Source organism: Sardina pilchardus, chromosome 4, assembly GCF_963854185.1.
Source record: "Sardina pilchardus chromosome 4, fSarPil1.1, whole genome shotgun sequence".
NCBI lineage: Eukaryota > Metazoa > Chordata > Actinopteri > Clupeiformes > Clupeidae > Sardina > Sardina pilchardus.
The window spans coordinates 18406179-18429835 of record NC_084997.1 but is presented as its reverse complement, the minus strand read 5'-3'; the positions used below and the strand labels follow the sequence as shown (position 1 = coordinate 18429835).

General features: G+C 45.3%; 2 protein-coding genes across 3 annotated transcripts in view; both read right to left on the bottom strand.

Moving 5' to 3' along the window:
- gtdc1 (glycosyltransferase-like domain containing 1) overlaps positions 1-3526 on the bottom strand; it is a 32869-nt gene extending 29343 nt beyond the window's left edge. For both annotated transcript variants that reach the window (XM_062534412.1, XM_062534414.1), the window contains exon 1: positions 3458-3526. The gene's annotated coding sequence lies outside the window, so the exon portion shown is untranslated. The remainder of the gene's footprint in view (positions 1-3457) is intronic.
- Positions 3527-6719: 3193 nt separating this feature from the next.
- The window catches only part of zeb2a (zinc finger E-box binding homeobox 2a), a 51100-nt gene continuing 34162 nt past the window's right edge, over positions 6720-23657 (bottom strand). The window contains exons 2-9 of the mRNA XM_062533656.1: positions 20347-20565; positions 16578-16646; positions 14852-15043; positions 14138-14352; positions 12184-12292; positions 9967-11933; positions 9319-9499; positions 6720-7366 (exon numbers count right to left, since the gene is read on the bottom strand). Of these exons, the coding sequence (XP_062389640.1) occupies positions 6720-7366; positions 9319-9499; positions 9967-11933; positions 12184-12292; positions 14138-14352; positions 14852-15043; positions 16578-16646; positions 20347-20565 (3599 nt within the window). The remainder of the gene's footprint in view (positions 7367-9318; positions 9500-9966; positions 11934-12183; positions 12293-14137; positions 14353-14851; positions 15044-16577; positions 16647-20346; positions 20566-23657) is intronic.

Below are 23657 nucleotides of genomic sequence, written 5' to 3'. Positions count from 1 at the left end.
ATTCAAATGCATGAAGATGTCCATTGAGGAGTTGCAGAGGGACGTCAGAATGATAGCTCTGCCAATCCTGATGGCCAAACTCAGCACTGCGAGTAAATCCTCCATGCTGCCCCCAAGGTATTCACGCAGAAGTGGGTGGATAGGTTTATGTTGACCGGCGACAAGCTCCCAGGAACGCGGGCCGCCGGAGCGTGCGTGCCACTGCCTGACACCTCCCTTTTACTCCCTCTAGCTATCCGTGTGTGTGTGTGTGTGTGTGTGTGTGTGTGTGTGTGTGTGCGCGTGTGTGTATCATCATCCACAATGGAGTCTGACAAGGGAGGAGAGGGCTAAAAGTGATGTGGTCTTTCTGGAGGGCTAATTCAGCCTAGATGATAGATCAAATTAAAGACTCCCCTAAAGTGGTGCATGGAAAACGGCAGATTGAGGACGAAGCTGATAACTACACAAGCGAAAGTGAACAAAAAAGCTTTGGAGAAGAAAGGGGGGGGGGGGGGGGGGGAGTTTCCGCCATCCACCTGTTACTACTTCAGTAAATGGCTATACAATGAAAATACCCATATTCATGTCCACTAACATGCTTCTGCATAATTAGTCTGTGCGTGTCAGTGGCATAAATCAGGGTGGTTAAAACTAGGTCATAATCTCCCTGCCATTAAATGTAGCAACAAAAGAAAAAAAAAATGTTTTTCATCACTGCCCATCTATTCTCTTTGTTGCATTTGTACTTCCGATTGCACCTGTACTTCATGCATCCTACAAAGGATACAGGATATAACACCGTTTACAGGATATAACACTGAATACAAGACATCACATTTCTGTGAAAAATATCACCTCTTAATGGGCAAGGCCTGGTTACAAGCTCAATTATGTAATACAGTTGAGGCTCCACAATCCCCTCCATCCCTCAGAATAACACACACACACACACACACACACACACACACACACACAGTGCTGCCATCTAAGACTTAAAACATGCACAAGTCATAAGCAAATGAAACCGAGAAGCTTTATAGCTATGCCTGTTTTTCTAAATGAGTAATTTTCTGAAACGCCACGTTAGCAATAGCCTTATGTATACAACCAGTCAAATATGTGGGCATTAACGAGTTGAGGTTTTGCCTAACAAAATAATTTCACTGCTTCAACAAAGGGATCAAAGAAAAGGCACATTCAGTGTGAAAAGGCACATATCAAGTTCTCATGAGTTGCTCTCTACATTCAACAATGCTTCAAGGTAGCCTCTCCCTATGCAATGCTGTGCTATACGTTGTTGGAACTACCATTGCACACAATATCACCCATAAAATGTTGAGTAATGTCTTTCCAAACCTTTCCATTTAAAGGGTGTGGGTGTAAGGATTTCAACTCTCTGACAATGCCACTTTCATGGGGTTAGCATATCAGACATGGGGCTTGTAAAGCTATTCATAATTCCTTTGATCTCACATTAAAGAAGAGAGAGGAGGCTAACATTTTCCACGGATTAAGGTTTTCGGCGGAATGACTGAGAAGTGACTTTTTTTCCGTCTTTTAATTGAAGCTGTCGTGTCCTCATACCCTGGCTTTATGCTAACGCTAATCATTAAAGGATCCACTGAAAGGGACCACAGCTGTAATTACGGGAAAGTGGAAACATGCTAATCTCTCCACGCTTGTATGGAGGGAGAATGAGCATAGTGGCAGGCTCAGCAGTCTCTCTGACAGAAGTGAAGAGCAGACCAATCTGGCTTTGAGCGGTGGAGAGGAGCCTTGGCCATGCAGGCAGCCTTCAGTGAAGAAAAAGGGACATAGAAACCCTGTTCTCTCTCAAGGAGGCTTTCCACATCATCGCACTTTTTTCTGGTGTTACTGTATAAGAAATTTAGTGCCAAGACTGGGTGGCTGACCCTCCTTGTATCAAATTCGTTTAAAATGCTAATATGAGGAAGCATGTTCCTGTCTTCAGAGTGTACAGTTCATTTAAAGTTTACTGATAACTCTTAATGGTGTCACTTATAGCATAATAATGGAGGTTTCAGGATAGTGACACCTCCATTACAGGAAGCTATTAGCCTATTACACCATTACAAAATGCTCTACCTTCAGTCTTGCTGATCATATTATGATGGGACTGTGTAATTGCACCAGAAAACGTATAATGTAGGCTATACTCACATCCTGTAACTGGTGCAATGGCCTCTTATAAATTGTCACATGATTTTCTCAGACTGATATCAAATAGCTGAAATAAAACAAAGAAAATGCTACAAAACAGAAATCCCTGTGCTTAGTCAATATAGGGCATGTGTTTTATTTAGAGCAGGAAAGGCGTTTTGCCTCATTGCTCATTATTTAAATTCACCTCATCACAAGTAGCATAATAGCCTACAAGACGCTATATGTTCATTTAGCTAGAGCTTAGCTACACAGCAGCCAAATGGGTAATAAGACTTTTAAAAACCTTACTGTTCTGATTCATTTTAATTCAAGTGCTTAGATGGCTGCTTGACAGTCATAATAAATGTAGCTTCTTGTCAACTGTTGAGGGGTTGAAATAGGCCATGGAATTCATGTGCCACACACTTTCAGATGCATGTCGTAAAATGAATTATTTTACATAAATTACGTTTGCCTATGTTTAATGTAGTATTATCAAGTGTTTGTATTACAGGTTCATCTCCATCTCCTTGTCAGTTGAGGTTGTCCATCCATACTAACCACTGACCGTTAACTATGTCTGTTGGCTGGCACTAGTCTACATCTCTCTCTCTTTTCAGCAGTGGCTGAGTCATCTGTAACCACATCAGTAACGTTCTGTCCTCCTTTTCTGCCACAACTCGGTAACAAAGTAACATTTTATGCGAGTGACATGAAAAAAAAACACGCCATTTAACCACGTTTAGCACTTTATTGTGAGGGAACAGAAGCTAACCCATTAATTTGGTTCAGAGAGCCTTTGAGAAACACGTCTATGTCTGCTTCAAGATTAGAATGCAGCAATTAGCCTAATCTAAAAAAGCGAGGGTACCGCGAAAGCTATAAAGTTGCGCTTGAACACGTGGTAGTTTCCTCAATGAAATGAACCCTTGAAAGTTATCACATCTTTTCTTTCCGAGAAAAGACAGCAGTTAGCCCATACTGGCAGGCCTACAAATTAATGTCGTATCCGGAATCCTACAATATGTGAGTTCATATACTGCTTTCTTGAATGTTATGTTCCCCCAGACTGTCAAGACCCAAGTCAAATCAGACTGAACCATGGGCTACTTCCTCCGATATTGGATTCCCATTCCCGTATTTTTCCCTATTAGCCTACTGCAGATTTCTACGAGACTATTTAAGAATTCACTATATCAAGTAAGACTCGTTGCAGTTTAAGAGTTGCACTTCTTAGCCAGGTCGATAATTTGCTTATTTTCGACGCGAACCACACAGTCGCACTGTTTCTTTGCATTGCGCTAACACTCACCTCCTTCTTCCTGAAACGTCCTAGCCTTGCATCATACGTAGGCTACGTAAGGAACGTAATGGCGTCATTGCAAAACCATCTTGGGACATGAAATGTTATTCCATCGGCCAGACGTAACATTCATACCCCGGAGCCTCCTCTTTTTCTCTCTTCTTTTTAAATATGGGTACACGATAATTGTATGGACTTCCAGAATTATGTATAAAACTATTATGGGATGAGGAAGCTGTGAACTGTGGTGTGGAGCTGCACTAGACGTTGTTTAATAGCCTACTCAATCTTACTTAACTCTTTTTCAGGCAAGGTTTTCCTTTTGAAACCTCCAGGCACTCTGTTTTTTATTTTTTATTTGTTTGTTTATTTGTTTTATTATTATTATTATTATTATTATTATTATTATTATTATTATTATTATTATTAGGCCTATTATTATTATTATTATTATTCATTTTAAATCAACAAAAAAAATAGCTGTTATGTTTAGCCTAGGCGTATCCCAGGTTGGCCCAGTCCGAGTAATTCTGACATTTTCACACTGTGGTTTGAAGATTGTGCTAACTCTTGTCCTTTCTTCTCGTCTTCTCCTTCTTCCCTCCTTCTCCATTCCGTCACCTTCCTCAGCCGAGAGTGCTAGGCTACAGCTACCTTTATGCCTGTGCCCGTGCCCAATGCCCCAGTGATATCAACCCAAGCTTAAGAAATGACACTTGAAATGACAATTTCATATTTATTTTATGTTACACTACTACAAGACATATTACCCTGAATCTTCCTTACTTTTTGTATCAGAGTAGACATTATCAACTATAACTTCGTCCAGAAAGCAAAGTCACCAATATTAATTCCTTTATAGCGATTCCGTGGCCCAGTTAGTTTTCTCCCTGTTTCTTCTATTAGGAGTTAAATTAGCAAGGCCATGGTTAATGCAATTCCTCAGATCGAACTTCCGCAGTTCAAGGCCATGTTGGCAGCCAGCAGCTGATGGCAATTTAACTCCAGCCAACATCATTCAACATCAAAGCAGCTAATGTAATTTTAGCCTCTCTGAAACACTCTGATAAAGTTGCCACTCAAAATTAAACCCACATCAGAAGGTAAAAGTTCAAATTATTGAACTGAGTGAATAACCATTTAAATGATAAATGGGGCAGAGTAGCCTAATATTATGATTAGTGTTTGTGTGTGCACAGGAATACTGTATCTGTGTGTGTGTGTGTGTGTGTGTGTGTGTGTGTGTGTGTGCACGTGTGGGCAAGTGTGTGTCTTTATGCGTGCTTGTGTGTGCATGCGCGCGTGTGTGTGTGTCTGTCTGTCTGTCTGTCTGCGTGTGTGTGCATGTGTGTGTGTATGTGTGTGTGAGAGAGAGTACGTGTGCATTGCGACTGTAAGGAACTGCAAGATTGAGACACACATTTAACTTAGTGTCACAGAGCTCGACATGAAACAAATCTCTCATGCTCTGCTAATCATCCTCATCTTCTTTTTCGCCCATGGTAATGAATCAGAGTCCTTCAATGAGCCCAAGTCATTTGGGCTCACATGTACTTTTTATGCCCATCGGTAATATTGTTTTATTCACTGTGCTATCAAATGGTTCAATTACAGAAGTGAGTATACTAAGATGGGAACTTAAATGCTTGTGGAGATTATCTGTGATATTGTTCTGTGTCTCCAAATGTGTGCAGTAAATTAGATCTTTCAAAAATTAAATTTGGCTACATTTATTCGAGCAAGGTCATTTTCAAGAGAAATTACAAATTAAAAATTCAATTACACTTCAACAGACATTTCAAGAATCCCATTAACAACAGTCCCTCTTCATCTCTTTAGCTAAAAAAAAAGAATAAAGTGGAATTTTTCTTCTTTCAGTCAAAAATACAGTGTTTTCACAATATTGTATCAAAAGTTCCCAAATGTTTGAGTTTCCAGTATCTGGAAAGTGAAGGAAATAGAACAATTAAAAGAAAATTTAAACATTGCATCGTACAATGAATGGTTCCTGATACAATAAATGCTCTTTTTTATGTAAAATTTGTTCCATTAATCAATGACAGGATCCTTTTTACTAAAATATATCTATATATTGAGGAACTATAATACTGTACACTACAGTATGAAATAAATAAAATTAGGAAATATAAAATGAGTCACATAAATAAAATGGTATTTTAAATTTAAAACAAATGAAATTTGAACTTGGAAAAAAAATCAAAGAACAAAAAAGTAATACTGACAAAAAGGAACATGAAAAATATTGAAAATTGCACAGACATGTAAACTAAAGAATTGTAGCCTAGCTATACTAATACTGACATAGGTACTTCAAAGAACAGGGTGAATAGTTTATTTAATACTGAAGCCGGCGCAAAGAGAACACAAGTAAACTTTGCGTTACGCTGTACAAGGATGGCACTTTCAGACACACACAGGTGAGAGGGTTTGCATATAAGGCTTTTCTTTAAAGAAACACAAAAGTGAGGCTCGCAACAACACACCAGACGACGAGCCACACACATCATAGCTTCAAACTCCCTTCCCTGTAATCCCCCAGTCCGTTTAAGACTTCAGACATTTTGAAAACAGGTACAGGTATTTTGTTTAAATAGCATTGTTTCACATAAAAGTCAGAGTGAGGCCCAAGATGTGTGGTTGGTCTGGCAACAGGGAGGCAAAACCAAGGACATCACAATAAGTGGTAGACACAATATAACACTAGCAAACTGCTACCGTGCCTTTAGACACGTTATAGACGTGTACACGTAGGCAACTCTTTTTTTCTAATATGTTTTTTGTAGTGATTTAACAGACAGAGTGCAATTTTCCTGGCTTGTGCTATACACACAATGGAACACAGGGGTTTAGGACATCAGCACCACACGACTTTCAGGCGCTCATACTGTACATAAAAAAAGAACTTCATTTTATTAATTCATAATGATGAACATTATTACTTATACTTTGCATAATACGGATTCTTTAACAATCCCACCCAGCCTGGCAATTCGAAATTTGTCTATCTCGGATGCACGACTTGTTTGCATCGTTTCAAGCCTCAGGCACACACTTGAACAACTCAACCACAGCAGTTTGTTTTTGTTTGTTTTGTTTTGTTGTTGTTGTTGTTTTCTTTTTTAAAACAAAGCTGGCTTCAAGTCTGCCGCTGGAGTCGAAGAAGGAAACCAAGCACATGAGCACATGAGTGACAAAAAAAAAGAGAGAAAAGGAAACGAATGCTGGAAGCTTTTATCCAAAACCGCAGTAGTTAATCAGCATCCTCATCCTTCTCTTCCTCCGGGTCTGACTTGCTCTCTGTTTTCCCTCGCGGCGAGTCCTTCTCTTCCGGACCCGTCATCTCTCCGATCGCTCTGCCCTCGTCTTTCGTCGGGCTCTTCCTCTCAAACCCTTCCCTTTCCTCCTCCTCCTCGGCCTCCATCCCCTCCTCGCCAACAAAGCCCTCCTCCCGCCGCCTGTCCATCACTTCCCTGTAGGCCCCGGACTCCGCCTCTCTGGCCAGCCCGCCTCCCTCCGATCCGTCCCTCAGAATGGTGCCCCCGCCCCGGCCGCCCGCCGCCACCGCCGCCGCGTCCTCCGCCTGGTCCTCGGGGTCGGAGTAGCCCAGGGGCCCGAGCCCCTGCAGGTAGGCCCTGCGCATCAGCAGTTCGGTGGGCTCCAGGGGCGCGCTCTTGTCCCGCACCTCGCGCTCGGCCGCCTCGCGCTCCTCGGCCTCGCGCTTGCAGTAGGAGTAGCGGTGGTTCATGTGCTGCGAGTAGGAGCCCGAGTGGGAGAAGCGCTTGCCGCACTTGTCGCACTGGTAGGGCTTCTCGCCCGAGTGCAGGCGCGAGTGCTCGATGAGGTGGTGCTTGTGTTTGAACGCCTTCTTGCAGATCTGGCACTGGTGGGGCCGCTTTCCTGCAGACACACAAGACACACAGGGGCCGGCGGGTTAATGCTCTGCTACACTCCTCTCCCAAAACAAATAATATAAATCAAATGTAGCTCTGGCTTACAAGTATTACCAGTATTCCTACACACATACTGTACACACACACACACACACATTTTAAGAGGTTCAGCACATCTATAATTGTTAATTAAATGACTGTGTACTCTCTTCAGAGCCTGACTTAAAAAGACAAAGTAGCACAAAGCACAAATTAAGCTTGTGCAATTTTTAGAAAAAAATCTTGTGGTATACAGTATCACTGCACAATAACATCTTTAAAATGACACCACAGTAGGATAAGCATACACTTATGTAGGTATTCCAGATGAGTCAGCACTGGTCTTACATTGTTATTCTTTCATTAACAGCCTCCATCCTGAATTTCAGGCCTTATTTAGATTCGCCACAGAGAACCCTACTAGGAGGAGGCTAGGCTAAGTGACAATCCCAGCGTTCTATTCTGAGGTCGTCTGTGACTGTGTTGAATGCAGCCAGTGAGATCAGGTGATTAGCACACCGCGTGGCACAAGGTGAAACTGAGGCGGGCTGCATCGTACACAGCGTGCATGCTTAATGACATCATGCCTCCAGATTAAAAATGCTTGGTTAAGTCAGTCTCCTTGTGACAGTGTGACGTGTAAAGTGATCTGATCTCGCTCTGTACCCATCAGACACACACACACACACACACACACACGCACACACGCACAGAAATACACACAAACACATGTACACAAACTATAAATATACAGTGCACATTTTCACACACTGATTTCTCTGCTTCGCTGTCCCCTCAGCCCATAAGAGATTCATTGGATCTCTAGGTGGCTGTGGACGTAAGGTTTAGTCCAAGGAAGTAGGGTAGTGTAGTAGGGTTTTTGTCATCTGCCTTGTCCCTATCTAAATATGTTAACCCCCTGTAGACACGCACACAGGCACACAAGCTCGAGCGCAGATGCGCAGAGAGATGAATGTGTGTACTGTATTCTTGGACCACAGATAGCCGAGGAATGCCTGCGACGCCTTCCATAGCTGTCATACTCGAGATGACCCCCCCCCCCACCACCACCACCACCGACCACCACCACCACCTCCTCACCCCCCCCACAAGCCTCCCCCCATCAAGTTCAAAAATAGACTAGACAGCGGATTCCTCGCCATGCATTCCTGTACCGAGGAATGTGGCCTAGGGATGATGCAAGCTAGTGAAAGAGAGGAGTCCCCAGAAAGGAGGCGAGGTGGGGGTGGGTTTGGGGTGGGGGGGGGGGGGGGGGTCAGGGACGAGAGGGGGGGGGGAGGCGAGAGGATGCAGGGAGTGGGAGTGCTCACGTCGTCGCAGAGAAATGCCACACACAGACACACACATTAGTCTCTCATGCACCTGGCTCTTTGTGGTATGTTGCTGTGCTGACTGACAACCTTTTTCTGCTGTTGTATCAATCATTTTGTTGTGGTTAAGAAGTATGTGGTTCAGAACTATCTACACTACTTGCCCGATATGCAATATACTTACCATAGATTTAATTTACTAGTTAAATTATTGCATTTGTATTGGTATTAGGATCATACTCTAAATATAGGCACTAAAATTACCTAAAACAATTTTGTGTGAATAAAACTGACCGTATTCATATTTTAAGCAATTTGATTTATTTAATTGTTTCACAACACAAAACATAATTACGCTAACGCCTGTCAAAAGGAAAGAAACATGTTAAAGGTTATACAAATTAAAAAAGTGCATGGATGGAGAACAGGGACAGGTAAGGATATGGGAAAGCAACAAAAACATAACGGCAAAAAAAAAAACAGATGGATAAACCAACAAAAACCAATGTGGATTGGGAGGGGGGTCACAAGTGGGTAATGAGGGGGAAGGGAGGGGGGGTAAAAAAAGAAGTGTCTGAACTTTATATACCTGTGTGCTCATATTTGTGTCTTAGGAGGGAACTGGTCTTCTGGAATGTTTTGTCGCACAAGTCACACGCGTACATACCACTTTCTGTCTTCTTAATCTTCTTCCGTGAGAGCAGCGAGTCGCTGTCTGTCAGGTCCTCCAGGCCTGACAGATAGTCTGCTGTGCCGTCCAGGAGCTCCCCCTGTGTGCAGAGAAAAGCAGATTTTTTCATGTCATTGCTCAATACTTTTAGTAAGCCACACCTATCACCTAGACACCTTCTGCTGCCCATGTTTGATCCCAAGTCTGGACAGAGCTTATCTCCGCGAAACCTGTGTAAGACCCTTATCGTCAGGAGACGTCTAAAAGGGGGAACATATGGGCTTTTTGTAGCAGAGCGGTGGATTTTGCTAAAAAGCGAGGAGGACACCTCTTTAGGTAAATTGGTTTGCTAATCTCATCAGTTTGGTCTCGTTGCACCCATTTAGGTTATATTAAAGGAAAATCCCACAATTTATTTCAACTGATTTCTTTTAAAGTAAGATAAAAAAAAAAAAAACTATTCATTGTATAGTAGATTACAGTCACATTCATTTGAAAACTTCCACTTCCACTTTGTGGAAATAGTTAATAGATGTTTGTTTGTTGATGTTTTTGTTTTGTTTTTACCTGGAAGCCAGGCTTCCGCTGGTACTTCCTTCGTTGCTGCATTTCTGCGAATGTGGCTGCCCCAGCGGCGTAAGTGTAAGCCATATGTGGCAGGAAGCTCATGGGGTCCAGCCCTGGATAATGCCTCAGCCCTGGGATGCTGGCCTGGGCTGGAGGCATGAAGGTTGGTGGTGGAAACGCTCCGTGTGGCGGGAGCGACGTGTACATGTGCCCCCCACCAAAAGGGTTGATTCCAAAGATGGGGCTGGAGCTTTTCTCCTGTTGGCTCTCATTGTTCCCCATGACGTTGTGGTTGGACCCGTGGAACTCCTTCTTGATGTGGGCCAAGTCCAGAGGCTCGGTGCCCTGTTCGCGTTTTAGGGGTTCGGCGCTGTGGCGCTCGATGGCGAAGCCATTCAGCTTGAGCTTTCGTTCGGCCTTGAGGTCCCTTATGTGTTTTGGCAAAGACAAATCCAGTGGTTCGCCGTGGGCGTCTTCGGAGGCAAGACTGTTTGGAGTGTAAGAGCTACTGTGTGAGTTTTTCGAGGATGTCGACGAGAGGTTCAGAGGGGAAGAGGTGTCACTTCTCAAGTGGTCCATGGAGTCGAGTGGTTTCTCTCCAATCTGCCTCATGCCTGTAAACTGGTGGGGTTTGCTGTGTCTGTGTCCAGAGTCCCCGTTCCTCTGGTGCTCTGAAATGGTCTCCCAGGACTGGGCGAGGGAAATAGGGGATCGGGCAAGTGCTGACTCCTGGGCCAAGCCGTGGTTGCTGTCGACGCTGCTTCGCTCTGGAGGAGGCGACCTCTTCCTGGATGTCGTTTGGGCCTTCCACTGGGCGAACCACTCTTTGACGAACTCCTGAGGGAGCCCCACGGCAATGGAGATCTTGAGCAGCTCCTCGGAGTTCGGCTCCGTGTTCATGGCGAAGTAGGCTTTCAGCACGGACACGTGGTCCTTGAAGAGGTTGATGGGGCTGGTGGCTCCCCGCTCAGACAGGGCCGACGAAATCATCATGGCCTGCTGCTCTGAGCTGAACAGCCCCCGGTGGCTCGGAGTAAGACTTTCGTTTGGCTTCAGGGCGGCCTTGATCTCCTCGTTCATCTTGCACAGGTACCGCTCGTGTTGGTGCAGGGGAATGGGCCCTTGGAAGGTCTCCTTGCAGTACTGGCAGGAGAAGGGCACATACTGTCCGTCCCTCCCCTGGCCCTTGTCCTCAGTGCCGTTGTTGGGTTTCTCCTTCTTGATGTCCACCACCCGCCGCTTAGAGTCCTCCGTGAGACTCTGGAGGCAGGCTTTGGCCTCGTTGACCTTTTCCAAGGTGTAGTCTATAATGCTTTTGGTGGGGCTGTTGTGACCGACGCCGGGGAATCCTGCTCGGGGGGAGGCCAGCGCCAGCTTCTGCTCCTCCATCTGAGCCCCCATCTCCTTCATATAAGCCCTCAGCTTGGAGATGTCCTCGGGGTTGCCGTCCAGCTTTTGCCGGCAGACGGTGTTGTCGACAATCTGGAGGACCTTCTGCACCTCGCTCAGGTTGTTTCCCATCATGGAGTAGCTCATGAGCTGGGACTCCAGGCCCATGCCGAGGTGCAGGGGGTTCTGGGCGGATCCGTGCATTCCGAGGGGGCTCCCGCCTCGACCGCTTCCGTTGACGAAGGCGCCCGGGCCTCCAAACTCCTGCTGGGTGGCCATCATGAGCCGGTACTCGTTGAAGTCCATCGGCTCGGCTTTGATGTCGGCGTGGCCGGACGGGTCCGACATGCTCATGGGTCGCCCGTTCTCCAGTTTGTGGCGCAGCTGCGCCAAGGCGGGGCTGCCTGGCGAGGAGGCGGCGGAGTTGGGCGAGGAGCCCGGCTTGGTGCCCACGCCGTTGCGCACGCGGCCATTGATGGCGATCAGGCCGATGCACTTCTTGCTGCTGATGTGGGAGCTGTAGGATCCAGAGTGGGAGAAGCGCTTCTTGCAGTTGGAGCATTCGTAGGGCTTCTCGCCTGGGGAAAGAAAGAGGTATGTTTTTTTTTTACTTGTCTTTCAAAAACATGATGATTCAAATAAACTGATTTATTTTAGGGCCCACACAAACAACTGTTACTGTTAGTGTGCATTTCTTTTGAAATACACTTCACTATCATTGCTTTTTCTTCCTTTTAGTCACGTCTTTACAGTAAAATTATACTCTTTACAATTTATGAAACATGCCACTCTTCTGTCTTCCTTATAATTGACAACATGTGAACCTACCACTATGAATTCGGAGATGCTCCTTCAGATGATGCTTGTATTTGAACGCCTTGCCACACTCAGTGCATTTGAACTTTCGGTTGGTGGCTGCTTCGTTCAGTATCTGGGGCTGTGGAAGAGACCAGGGAAATTGTGGGCATGAGTACAAATCAAATATCTCTTAAGTTTTGCCCCTATCATGCCCACCACCATGGAGATGGTGTGCATATAACCAAAAGAACTACAGAAAATAAAAATCCATTTCTGCTTCTTTGGACTGAGATCACTGTACAGCACATAACAAATGTGGGCTGAATCTGTTCAAAGGTCTTTGTGCCTTTTCAGAATTTAAAATTCAAATGAATCCACCCAAGTGAAGTGATACACCGTGTGCATGTGTGTGTGAGTGTGTGTGTGTGTGTGTGTGTATCCACCCTACGCTAAACAAAGGTCTTGGAGTGTGGGTGGGATTAGGCCACATTTAATGGTCAAAATTGTCTTTTGTGAGAGAAGGAGGCATATCGTTCAGTGCCAAATGTTTGTGTTATGTACAGTATGTGTGTATGTGTTGCTACCCTGATGTGCATAGCTAGTGCAAATCCCATTACAAGAGTGTTATCCACGTTATCATTGCCATTATCTAGTTTCCACTGTTCGCAAACCGTGTGAGATATAGGAGGGAAGATGTGTGGAAATGTGGAACATCTGATGAACTCTCACACATGGTTTCATGCTAGAAACAGCACCGCGCTACCTCGAAATGTGACCAGGAAAAAAGAAAAAAACACAAGTGTGAGGCGCTGAGTAAACTCCTACGGGCCTTTTGAGGAAAACCCCCTCAGAGCAAATAAACAAACACTTTAAGTCATCTGAGGATTAGGATACTTTAGATCACAGGAGGAAAGGCCATCTGCTCGCGTTTAAGTCTGTCTGAAGGTGTGTGCATGCGTGTCTGTATGTGTATGTGTGTGTGTGTGTGTGTGTGTGTGTGTGTGTGTGTGTGAGAGAGAGAGAGAGAGAGAAAGAAAGAGAGAGAGAGAGAATGGAAGTGCGTGGGTGGGAGGGAGGGATACGCTGTTCGGGTGAAAGCTCGATATTCATGTTTTTGAAATGAAAAAAAGAGTGTTCTACCTCCATCAAATCACAATTTCTCTACATCACAAAACATGAACTAGGCCTCCACAGCAATATCATACTGTATATTAGGGCATGTTTACACACCTCCCCACCCCCTCCTCCCCTTCAGCAAAGCTAAAGTGATCAGGTCCAACATTTCACACACACACACACACACACACACACACACACACACACACACACACACGAAAACCCCATCCTTACTCCTTATTTGCATTATTGTGTATCTGCTCCTTTCTGGTGACAGCTGATGCAAGGAAACAGGGCTGATTTAAGGAACTCGCTGTGCTCACGCTCGTCCCACACAGGCAGCCCTGTAGGTGGGGGCTCCGCGGAGGACTGCGCTGTGCAGCTGTGGATTCAGAGCCACTGAGAGAGAACGGCATTCGACAGGGGCTCACAGGAAGCTAGCGTGGGCCAAAGGGAGGACTTTTTTTGTGCGCGTGCTCCTGGGGGATGAATCTCTCAATCTATTTGGCTACCACTGTAAAAATATTTAAAAACGACCGATGGGAATTTCGACGTGGGGTCTATCTTGTCGAAAAAAGGACAGAGCGTATGGATGTAAAACAGGATTTATGTGGAGCAAAGGAGTTAAGCGTTGGGGCACGCCAACCCTGGCGTACTATAGCCAGTGTGAAACATATGGTTTCTGTGACTAACTAGGTCACTCAAATTAGAAAAAAAATGTCAACGCATATGGTTCACCCACAACTTCTTTTTTTATGTGCCAGTAGATGAACATTGAAAGTGGGTGGCAACAGCCTGGGCGATGGGGGGGAAAAAGAAAGAGGTGGATCAACAAAAAAAATAAAAAGGAAAGGATATCCTGTCTCACCTGGTCTCGAGCTGGCTTGTGGGTGGCCATATGGCGCTCCAGCTGTGTGCGGTAGGCGAACGTCTCGCTGCACAGGGGGCACGGGAAGCTCTCCTCGTTCTTCTCGTGGCGATACTTGATGTGCTCCTTGAGAGACGTCAGCCGCTTGTAGCCGCGGTCACAGTAAGGGCAGGTCAGCAGCTGGGCAAAGTCGTCTGGCGTCCGGGGTGTCAGGTCTGACCAGAGGAATTGTTGGGGAGGGGGGGAGGGGGGGCACAGGGAAAGCAAGCGGTCAGAGGGTCAGCAACTGGTCGTTTGGGCTTAATGAGAGAAATGGGAGAAATGCCCAGCCAAAGGTGCTGTGCTGGACACAGTGTAATGTTGCAATCTGCTCCACAGAGAGCTGCGGACATCTGTGCATGACTTGTGTAGCGAGACAGACATGCATGCACGCACACACACACACACACACTCACACACATACACACACACACACACACACACACACACACACATACACACACACACTCTCTCTCTCTCTCTCTCTCTCTCTCTCTCTCTCACACAACACACACACGCATTCATTCCCAATGACGTTTTACTCAGATGGAGAAGAATGAATGGCTCTGCTAGTAGCTTACCGTACTGACTAATCTAAGACCAGACTGAAAGTGGAGATGTTAACGTTTCACTAAAACAAAAAGCCCGTGAGAGAAAAGGACAAAGCGCGCTCACCATTCTCGTTCTCGTCCTGCCCGTTGGCCTCGGGAGTGCCCAGACGAGTGACCTCCTCCGGGGCTTCTGGGTAAATGATGGCCGTGTCGCCGCGCTGCAGGTACTCGGCGATGCTGGCCGCGTGGCCCTCGCTCTCATCCAGCTTCCGCTTCGCGAAGAAGCTCTCCAGCTCCGAGGGCCCATCGCCCTTCACTACACGAGAGGAGGAAGAGGAGGAAGAGGAAGAGGAGGAACAAAGACAAAGAGGGAGATGTATAAATTGATGAAGTCATCAGTCAGTGGTGCTTCGACTCTTTCTCTTCTGCTGGTGTGTGTGTGTGTGTGTGTGTGTAGGGGGGGACCTTGTGTGACAGTCTGCCATCAGGAAATCAGTTCTTGTAAATGTGATAGAGGAGGAAGCTGCCCATTAAGACTCTACTTAAGAATGGAAGTATGCATTTAAGTTGGGGGGTAATGGCCACTGCGAAGACGAATAGGAGTCAATTTGGTCATCAAGCGCCCTTTAAGTATCCTCTTGCAGGGTGGAAAAAAGCTTAAAACATTTTCTGTGTAATGGATAATTGGTTTATGTTGCAATTAGATTTTCTAGAAGTTACTGATCTCACTTTGTACGGCACAACAGCCACTCACAGGCCCCGCGCTGGATAATGAAGCTTAGGTTTTGTTTGACAGCAAGAATTCAACACAGTCGGACATGGTCTAATGCATCCTTTCTTCTTTCCATTTACTTGGAAATTCAATAGAAATTTCTCAACTTCAGTCAGTGCAATATCCGTGAGCGCACAGTGTTGTGGAAACTAACTCTTGTATGAGAAGAGATCTGTGTATTTTTCGCTCATTGAATGCGTCCAATTTGACAAATCGTATACTTTTCTTTTTAAAGATGGTCAAAAAATGTCATACACCAAATATGAAAGCTGTTTTGTGTTGTTCTGTCATTTAAACCTTGGAGTTGCGGGGAAACAGAAACCCATGGGTAAGAAAATAAACATTTTATTGTCTCATTGTAAACCAATTTAAAAGTACATGAACTGAACAAATCTGATTTGGTACAAAACTCGATTTTGTGGCAAAATGTGATTTGCGGTGCACTCTCCCTCAACTTACAAATGTTTACTTTCCATCTCCTCCTGACACGCGTGAGGGTGAATAATCACAAATGCCTGTGTGTGTGTGTGTGTGTGTGTGTGTGTGTGTGTGTGTGTGTGTGTGTGTGTGCGTGTGTCTGAGTGTGTGTGTTCTTTGTGTGTTCTGTGTGTGTTCCTGAGTAATTGTGTGTGGCTGCACATGAGAACAACTGAGAGTATCTCATTATGTGATTAGTGTAAATGAAATGCTCCAAGAAACCCACCTAGCAACCTAGCATAATTATATGAGATGTACCGAGATTTAGCAAAAGTAGGTGAAGGAACGAGAAACACAAAACACCAGCAGTTTCATAACGCCTATCATGGGATCATGTGATTACAGCGATGTACACTTCACCTCACCATCACCTTGTCAACTAAACTATAATAAAACCTGCTAATGACACACACAAACTCTATCTCTCTCTCTCTTTCTCTCTCTCTCTCTCTCTCTCTCTCTCTCTCTCTCTCTCTCTCTCTCTCTCTCTCTGTCTTGGGCTTCTCAAGCGTAGATGAAAAATGATGAAAGTGAAAGGTTATTGATCTTTATTGACCTGCGCAGAAATAAGGAAACGAGTTCATTCTGGAGTTTGACGTACCTGAACCATTGCCAACTCCATGGAGAGACACCTCTGGACTCAAAGGGTTGTATTCTTCTTTCCTCTCCTCTGAAAAAAATAAATAAATAAACCAAGGATGAGGATCAGAATCACTGCATAATGTCGCACAAAAGATATTACGGTCTCCTCAGTGTGCTATCCTCTCGGGCAACAATACAGCTAATGCATTCCTACAGTGTTTAGGCCATGAGACATTACTGTCAGCAGAACATAAATGGCAAATGTCAAGGACTTATTTATTAGTATTTACTTTTATTAACTGGGTTATTTTGTAAGATAGATTAACCATTAAGCTCTCCTTCCTTACAGACACACACACACACACAAACACACTCAAACACACACACACACACACACACACACACACACACACACACACACACACACACACACACACACACACACACAAATCTGGCAATTACGGAGTAGTATTGGATTCATGGGGGTGACCCTCTGACCTCGGGAAGGATATGCGGGACATAAATATTTAAATGAACGACAACACACGAGGACAATTGACTCATGGGCTGCCCACCCCTTTCCCTCACACAGCCGCCCTGAAGAATCAAATCAAGGTATTTCCGAGTGGAGAGGGAGAGAGGGGGGTCCGCAGGAGCTTGCTCATATACTGCCTCTATTGTGTTTGTGCCTCCAGGACTCCCGCATGTGACTTCTCCTGGGCAGTCACAAGTATCATAAGCTGCTCTCTCCAAAAGAGAGGAAGGAGAGGGCTGGGGTGGGGTGGGGAGTGTGTGTGCGTGTGTGTGTGGGTGTGGGTGAGTGTGTGTGTGTGGGGTGGGGGTGGGGGTGGGGGAGCAGCCCTCCCATGACACAAAAGGAAGAAAACAAAAGTACGAGGATTTCTTTTTTGTTTGTTAGGTTTTCCTCTATCCGTTTGCTGTCATTTTCTCTCTCTCTCTCTCTCTCTCTCTTCACTTTTTCTTGCTTTTTTCTCTTGTTTCCACAATGTTCCAAAGACTGTGCTAAACTTTCTAATTGTCCAAGTGTGACAAATACTGTACAGGCAGTCAGTGTCGCATTTGAAGTGCTCTCTGACGCAGTCACAAATGGCCACCAGAGACCTCTCTCTATGCATTAGAGAGAGCGAGAGATTTTTTTCAGATGCCATATGAAAAAAAAATAAGAAAAAAATCTGTAAAGATCCATTCAAATGCGAGCCCATTCAAATTCAAATCAACTGCTTCAAATTGAGTTCATCAACAGAGAAAAGGGACCCTGTTATTTTTCAAAGTTTCAGTTTGCAAAAAAGTTCTGAGAGAAACAATTCAATCACGAGCCGAGGACTTGCCTCGGCATCAACAGCTTTGAGTGAAACCTTCTGTGCCATACTGATAAAACTGCATCGCCACCAGCCAAAACAGGCAGCTCTCCCGGGCTATGAGAAATGAAAAGCAATACACTTTCCCAAGTGGGGGGGGTGGGGGGTGACTTTACTCGACTTTCCAAACATTTGTACTGGGACATTTGAGGGTTACACTGAGGACATAAGAATGACGGTGGTTCCTTTTTCCAAAAAAATGGTCTTGTTCCCCTGTCAACTCATCTTCTTCGCCAGAAACGACCTGCTGATAACTGGTAGTTGACATTTCACCTTATTTGTTTTATGAGTCACTTTCCTAGAAAGGTATGCGATTCACCGGTCTTTCAGTTCTGCTTGTAATACTCTCATTTTGATCCATTTGACTCCCTGTTCTCTCTTTTAGGTAAAGCAGAAGAACTAGATTGCGTTCTTTCAGATTCATATTATGGTTTCAGAAATATGTTGGCTATACTTCAATTAGGCCTCGTTCAGGCAGTAGTTGGTTGAAAAAAGGGATTGCAAAAACCTCGACAAAATAACACAGAAACAGTCCAGCACTTTAGGGCTGTAAGTTTATAGCTTCTAGTCGAACATTTGGGGACTCATCAGTCACGGAGCTTATGCGGTTTGAAGAGCAAACTCGGGGAAAGGTTGGGGTACAACCTAAGGACTTTGCTTGATTAAAATCATTCAGGCTGTAAACTTAAAAAGACTTCAGCTGCCAAGACCTCCACAAATACCGGATATATTCCAGAGTTCAGTTTCATCTGATTAATTTGTAACCGTGAATAACAACCCGCTCAAGGGTGGCTGGTTGAGTAGAGGGTGCAATTTAACCCAAAGGCCCACCTCTGGTGCCACCACAAAGTCTACACCTCTTCCATGAACATGATGTTTATCAGTATAAATACATTTTAGCCATTTTCAAATTACACTTCCCATTACTTCCATTTCAATCACGCAATTTTTGCTGTTGCTACAAAGTGTGTCTCTTCCAAGAGCCCAGTTTTTTGCCCTGAGGGCGGAGCATGTCCCAACCCACCCACCCACACACCAGCTGACCGCAGACTGACAGCAGCGCTGGCCTGTGACTACTGGATGTGCCCATCTGGGCCACGCGTGTCCAAAAAGTCTGAACCCACCGAGCGGTCTCACAGCGAGCATCAATACGCACAAAGTTCTTTTAACCGCACTTTGTCTCGGGGTCTGCTTCCATTTGAAAGGCTCAATCATATTTCCCAGATGAGTCGCGTATGTGTGTGTGTGTGTGTGTGTGTCTGTCTGTGTGTGTGTGTCTACATGTGTGTGTGGCCATGTCATTAGTGGTGACAAATTGGCCAGAGCTGGTCGTTTTTTAAAACAGTGGGACTCGGCCCCCGAATCCTCCATCCACTTTGTACGTGTCAAACGCGTCCCCGGATCTGCGGCCCTATTATGCATGTAAATGGCTATCATGGATGCTAAAAATTTCATTTAAAGCCATTAATGACTGCTTCGGCGAGGCACAGACTCCCTCTTAATGAAGCCGCTCAAATCCTAATTAAAAGTATTTGTCTAGTCTCAGTGACTGTGGCCGTGCTGTCAGCGGAGTTGATCACCCCTGGCGTTGGTGACGGGGACAAAGAGACATGGCGCGACACAGAGGAAATAAAGGCGACCCGCACTGCGCAACACTAATCACAGAATGGACGCGTACAATGGAACCGGAGCGCACTTCTCAACTGGATTTTTGAAAACAGCAATGTGAAGAAGGTCTAATTCTTGTGGTCATTTTTGCGGTCAAAGTAGGGAGTCAAGGCACACATTTACAGGGGTTGGATATGTCTATCTATCTATCATCTATCTATCTATATCTATATCTATATCTATATTGATCTATATCTATACAATAGGTTGAATATGAGTTCAAATGCAGGTGAGAGGGACTGAGAAATACAGAGGGGGAAAATAGCCACGGTTCTGGGTAGAGGAGGGCGTAACCTGAGACTCAAGTGCAAGTGAGAGAGCCGTGGTGAGACTTCTTCACTGCGACACACCCAAATTCACAACTACGTTATCATTCAACGACTTGTTCTTATCGCTAATGAAACAAAAGTGACGGGTCTTTCCTTGCAGTTATGGTCAAACAGCCAGAGGAGAAGACCTTGCCTGAGTGAGACGGGCCACATCGGAGGGTATTCATCTGCCCTACCCCTGGCGTTATGGCCGCTACTCCCGAAGTTGTGCCCTATTTAAAGGACTAACATGCTGGAGACCATATGACAGGTGCTTTTGTCCCCTTCACATCATCTTAAACATCAAGTTATTTTTAATGTGCGCCTGCAGCCATTTTTGAACCTTGCTGCCTCACCCTCTAAATATATCTTCACCTTCAAGAAGTTGCGACCCCCTCCCGCCCCCACCCTTAACATAGTGGAAGGCACTCACCAGTACCATTGATGTCGCCATGGCGCCAGACATGGTTGCCCGGGCCATCTCTGGCGTCGATGTCCTCGTCGCCACGGCAGGACAGCAGGGCGTGGCCCACGCGTGGCGATGCCTCCAGGCTGGGCACGCCCGCCGGACTCCCCTCGCCCTCCGACGCCAGCAGCCTGTCCTCCTCGTCCGATTCAGAGCCGGCCTCCAACACATTCTCATAGTTCAGCACTGTCGTCAAAACACAAAAATAAACATAGCTTTTGGTTATTTTTTTGATATATAAAAACAGGGCTATAATACTGTTCAAAACTGAATATTTTCAGTACAGAACTCATTTTGTACAAAATATAGCAAAATACAGCAAAATATAAGAATGTATGTATATTCTAAAATGTAAAACCAATATAAGACCTTTATTTAATTTTATTTTCCTTTATTCAATTCCATGGGTGTAATTTGCTAAAATGCAGTGTGAGAGAGTATTGACTTCCCTCAGTCACATCTTAGACGCAGTCTCACAACTGAAACAATTCAGAAAGCCTCTGAAATACTACACCGAGCCAGACCAAGTCATTCTCAAACCATCATTCAGAACAAAACAAATGTACTATTAGGCTTAGTGAAATTGGTGGGCAGACCAAAGGGCATGAAAAAAAGAGGGAAAATATTTGACTATAAAATTATGACATCATGGGAACAGCCGTAAAGGAAGTGGGGTCGACGGGACAACGAGCACCAATTTTCAGGTTCATTTTGAGTGCTGTGTATGCCTAATAAAGCAATCTTTCGCTTTGCTATCGAGCACCTTATCTCTCGAGACAGCTGCCAACTGGAAAAGCCAGTGGGAAGTGGCTCAAATGGTGCGATTTGAGACCTAATTGCTTGTTCTTGAGAGAATTTCAGCTTGGGAAAACGATTTTTTTGGTTGAGCATTTCGACAAATTAACCTTTCGAAGGGTCTGCTCGTTTTGACCGGTCTCGCCGCTCACGCTCGCGTTTTTTAACACACACAAAATGGTTCCAGTCCTCCTCGCACACAACATACCAGCAACAAATTCATTTTTTTTTTTTTTTTTTTTTTTCAAACCAGGTTCCCAGGGATGGCGGATCCCGTAAGACCTGCTATTTTCTTTCCTCTCTCCCTCCTTTCCCCCGGAGGACGAGGGGGGGATTAGGCAGCACATAACTGATCATAATATGATCTTTGTCTGATCGGCGGCTGTGCATTTGCCTCAGCAGACAACTGCACAACAGGTGCAAATTAAAAGGGGAACCATTGCCGGGGCACAAGGGCGAGCGAAATGTGCTGACCCTGGCTGAATACCAAGGGAGGAGAGGACGGGGCCGAGGGGCGTGGGACAAAAACCTTTCTTACTGAGAGGTGTGACCACAAGGATTATTTAGTGTGGGCTCCGGACCGAGTAATGCCTGTGTGTGTGTGTGTGTGTGTGTGTGTGTGTGTGTGTGTGTGTGTGTGTGCGTGCGTGCGCATGAAAAAAAAGGGAACAAACTAAAGAGAGACATAAAGAGAGAAGTGGAGAGAAGTAAGATGTGAAAACTCGCTGTGTGGTCTGGATATACCTTGGACCAGAATGCAACTTTTATCCCTCCCCCTCCTCCTCCCTCCCTCCCTCCCTACCTCCCTCTCCCTCCCTCGCTCTCTCTACACACACAACAGTCTCCCTCACTCTTCCCTCCCTCTCTCTCACTCACTCACTCACTCACTCACTCACTCACGCCGACATAATAACCAGCTACCAGCCACTCAAAAAAAGACACACATACTTTTCGAAGACGCTTGGTATGTTAGCACATATAGGAAAAGGAAAATGGTGGTTAGCGCTAAAAAAAAAGAAAAAAAAAACCTCTCTCGTATGCCAGGAGCTCGGGGCACTGGGGACATATGAGTCAAACCCAGAGCAGTGCAGTGCTTTTCCTGCAAGCGAGCGGGAGGGGGGGGGGGGGGGGGGAGGGGTGGGAAGAAGTGGGAGTGCGGAGACTGAGGTGAGGGAACTGCATATTAATAACCGCGCTACTCTCTGACTCAGGCACCAGCCTTGAAACAATCCCACACACCCCTGTTGACGGACACACGGAACGAGACACCTACGTTTCGTTTGGCCCTTAATCGTGTACTTAAGTCGGCGCCGTTTCGGTTCGGTTGTTTTTGATTTTTTTTTTTCCTTCTTTTTTTGCTTTGCTTGCAATCAACCTGTTTTGTGCGTGACCTTAACGCCACAGACCTTATGATAATATGTTCTACTGATACTTCCACATTTCCACACCACGCAAACATGCTTACACGTCAAGGATGGCTGAAGAGAAAGGGAACGAAGAAAGGGACAAATGCCTTCAGTTCTGGCACACATACACACACATCCAACCATATGCACATATAAACACACACACACACACACACACACATTCTCTCACACACGTATACACTCTCTACCACTCCCCCACCCCCCACACCCGACCCCCACCTACTCTACCTCCCTTAGTTGTGCAATCTGAATAGAAAAAAGCCAGCGACTTCCCACACAAAGGCAATCCATCACAATGTTTGCTTCTCAGGTCACATGGGTTTGTCAGTGTAGCAGATGTGACAGAGAGCTGGCCTCTTTTTGTGTGCGTGTATGTGTGTGTGTGTGTGTGTATGTGAGAGAGAGAGAGAAAGAGAGAGGAAGAGAGAGAGAGAGAGATAAAGAGACTATATGCTGTTGTATAAAGTTCTTTGCATTTTTCCACAATTAGTCATAATGCTCACAAATACATGGGCTCTTCCATTTATGATACTTCCATATAAGGATAAATATAACTCTTTTTTTAATTATGAACCGTCTGAGATACAGCTGTTATTTTACTAAATACGGTTTTGTTAATTTCAAAAAGACATTATTTCTTATACATTGAGTAATGATTTGCATTCTTACATCTTAATAAAGTGCATCCTCCTTTTGGATACTTAGACCCAATTAGATTCCCATCCTAGAAAACGTTCCCTCAAAGGCCTTCTTTGTCCATCCTTCAGTGGTCAACCAATCACACCAGCACAGACACACATTTTTTTCAAAATGTTAGCGTGCCGCATTTGCCTTGCAAATAGATGCCATGACCCTAACTAAATTTCACAGCATTGCTCAGGTTTCCCCTTCCTCGTCCAATCCAACCCACCCAACCCCCTCCCCCCCCTCCCGCCCTCAAGTGTGACCATTACATCCAGAGTGCAGACAGGTGCATGATGGTATGTATCAGCGTCGCTCAAACGCTGCGCTGACACCCATCCATCTTCCTCCGTGTCACGTTCCACAACTCCATCG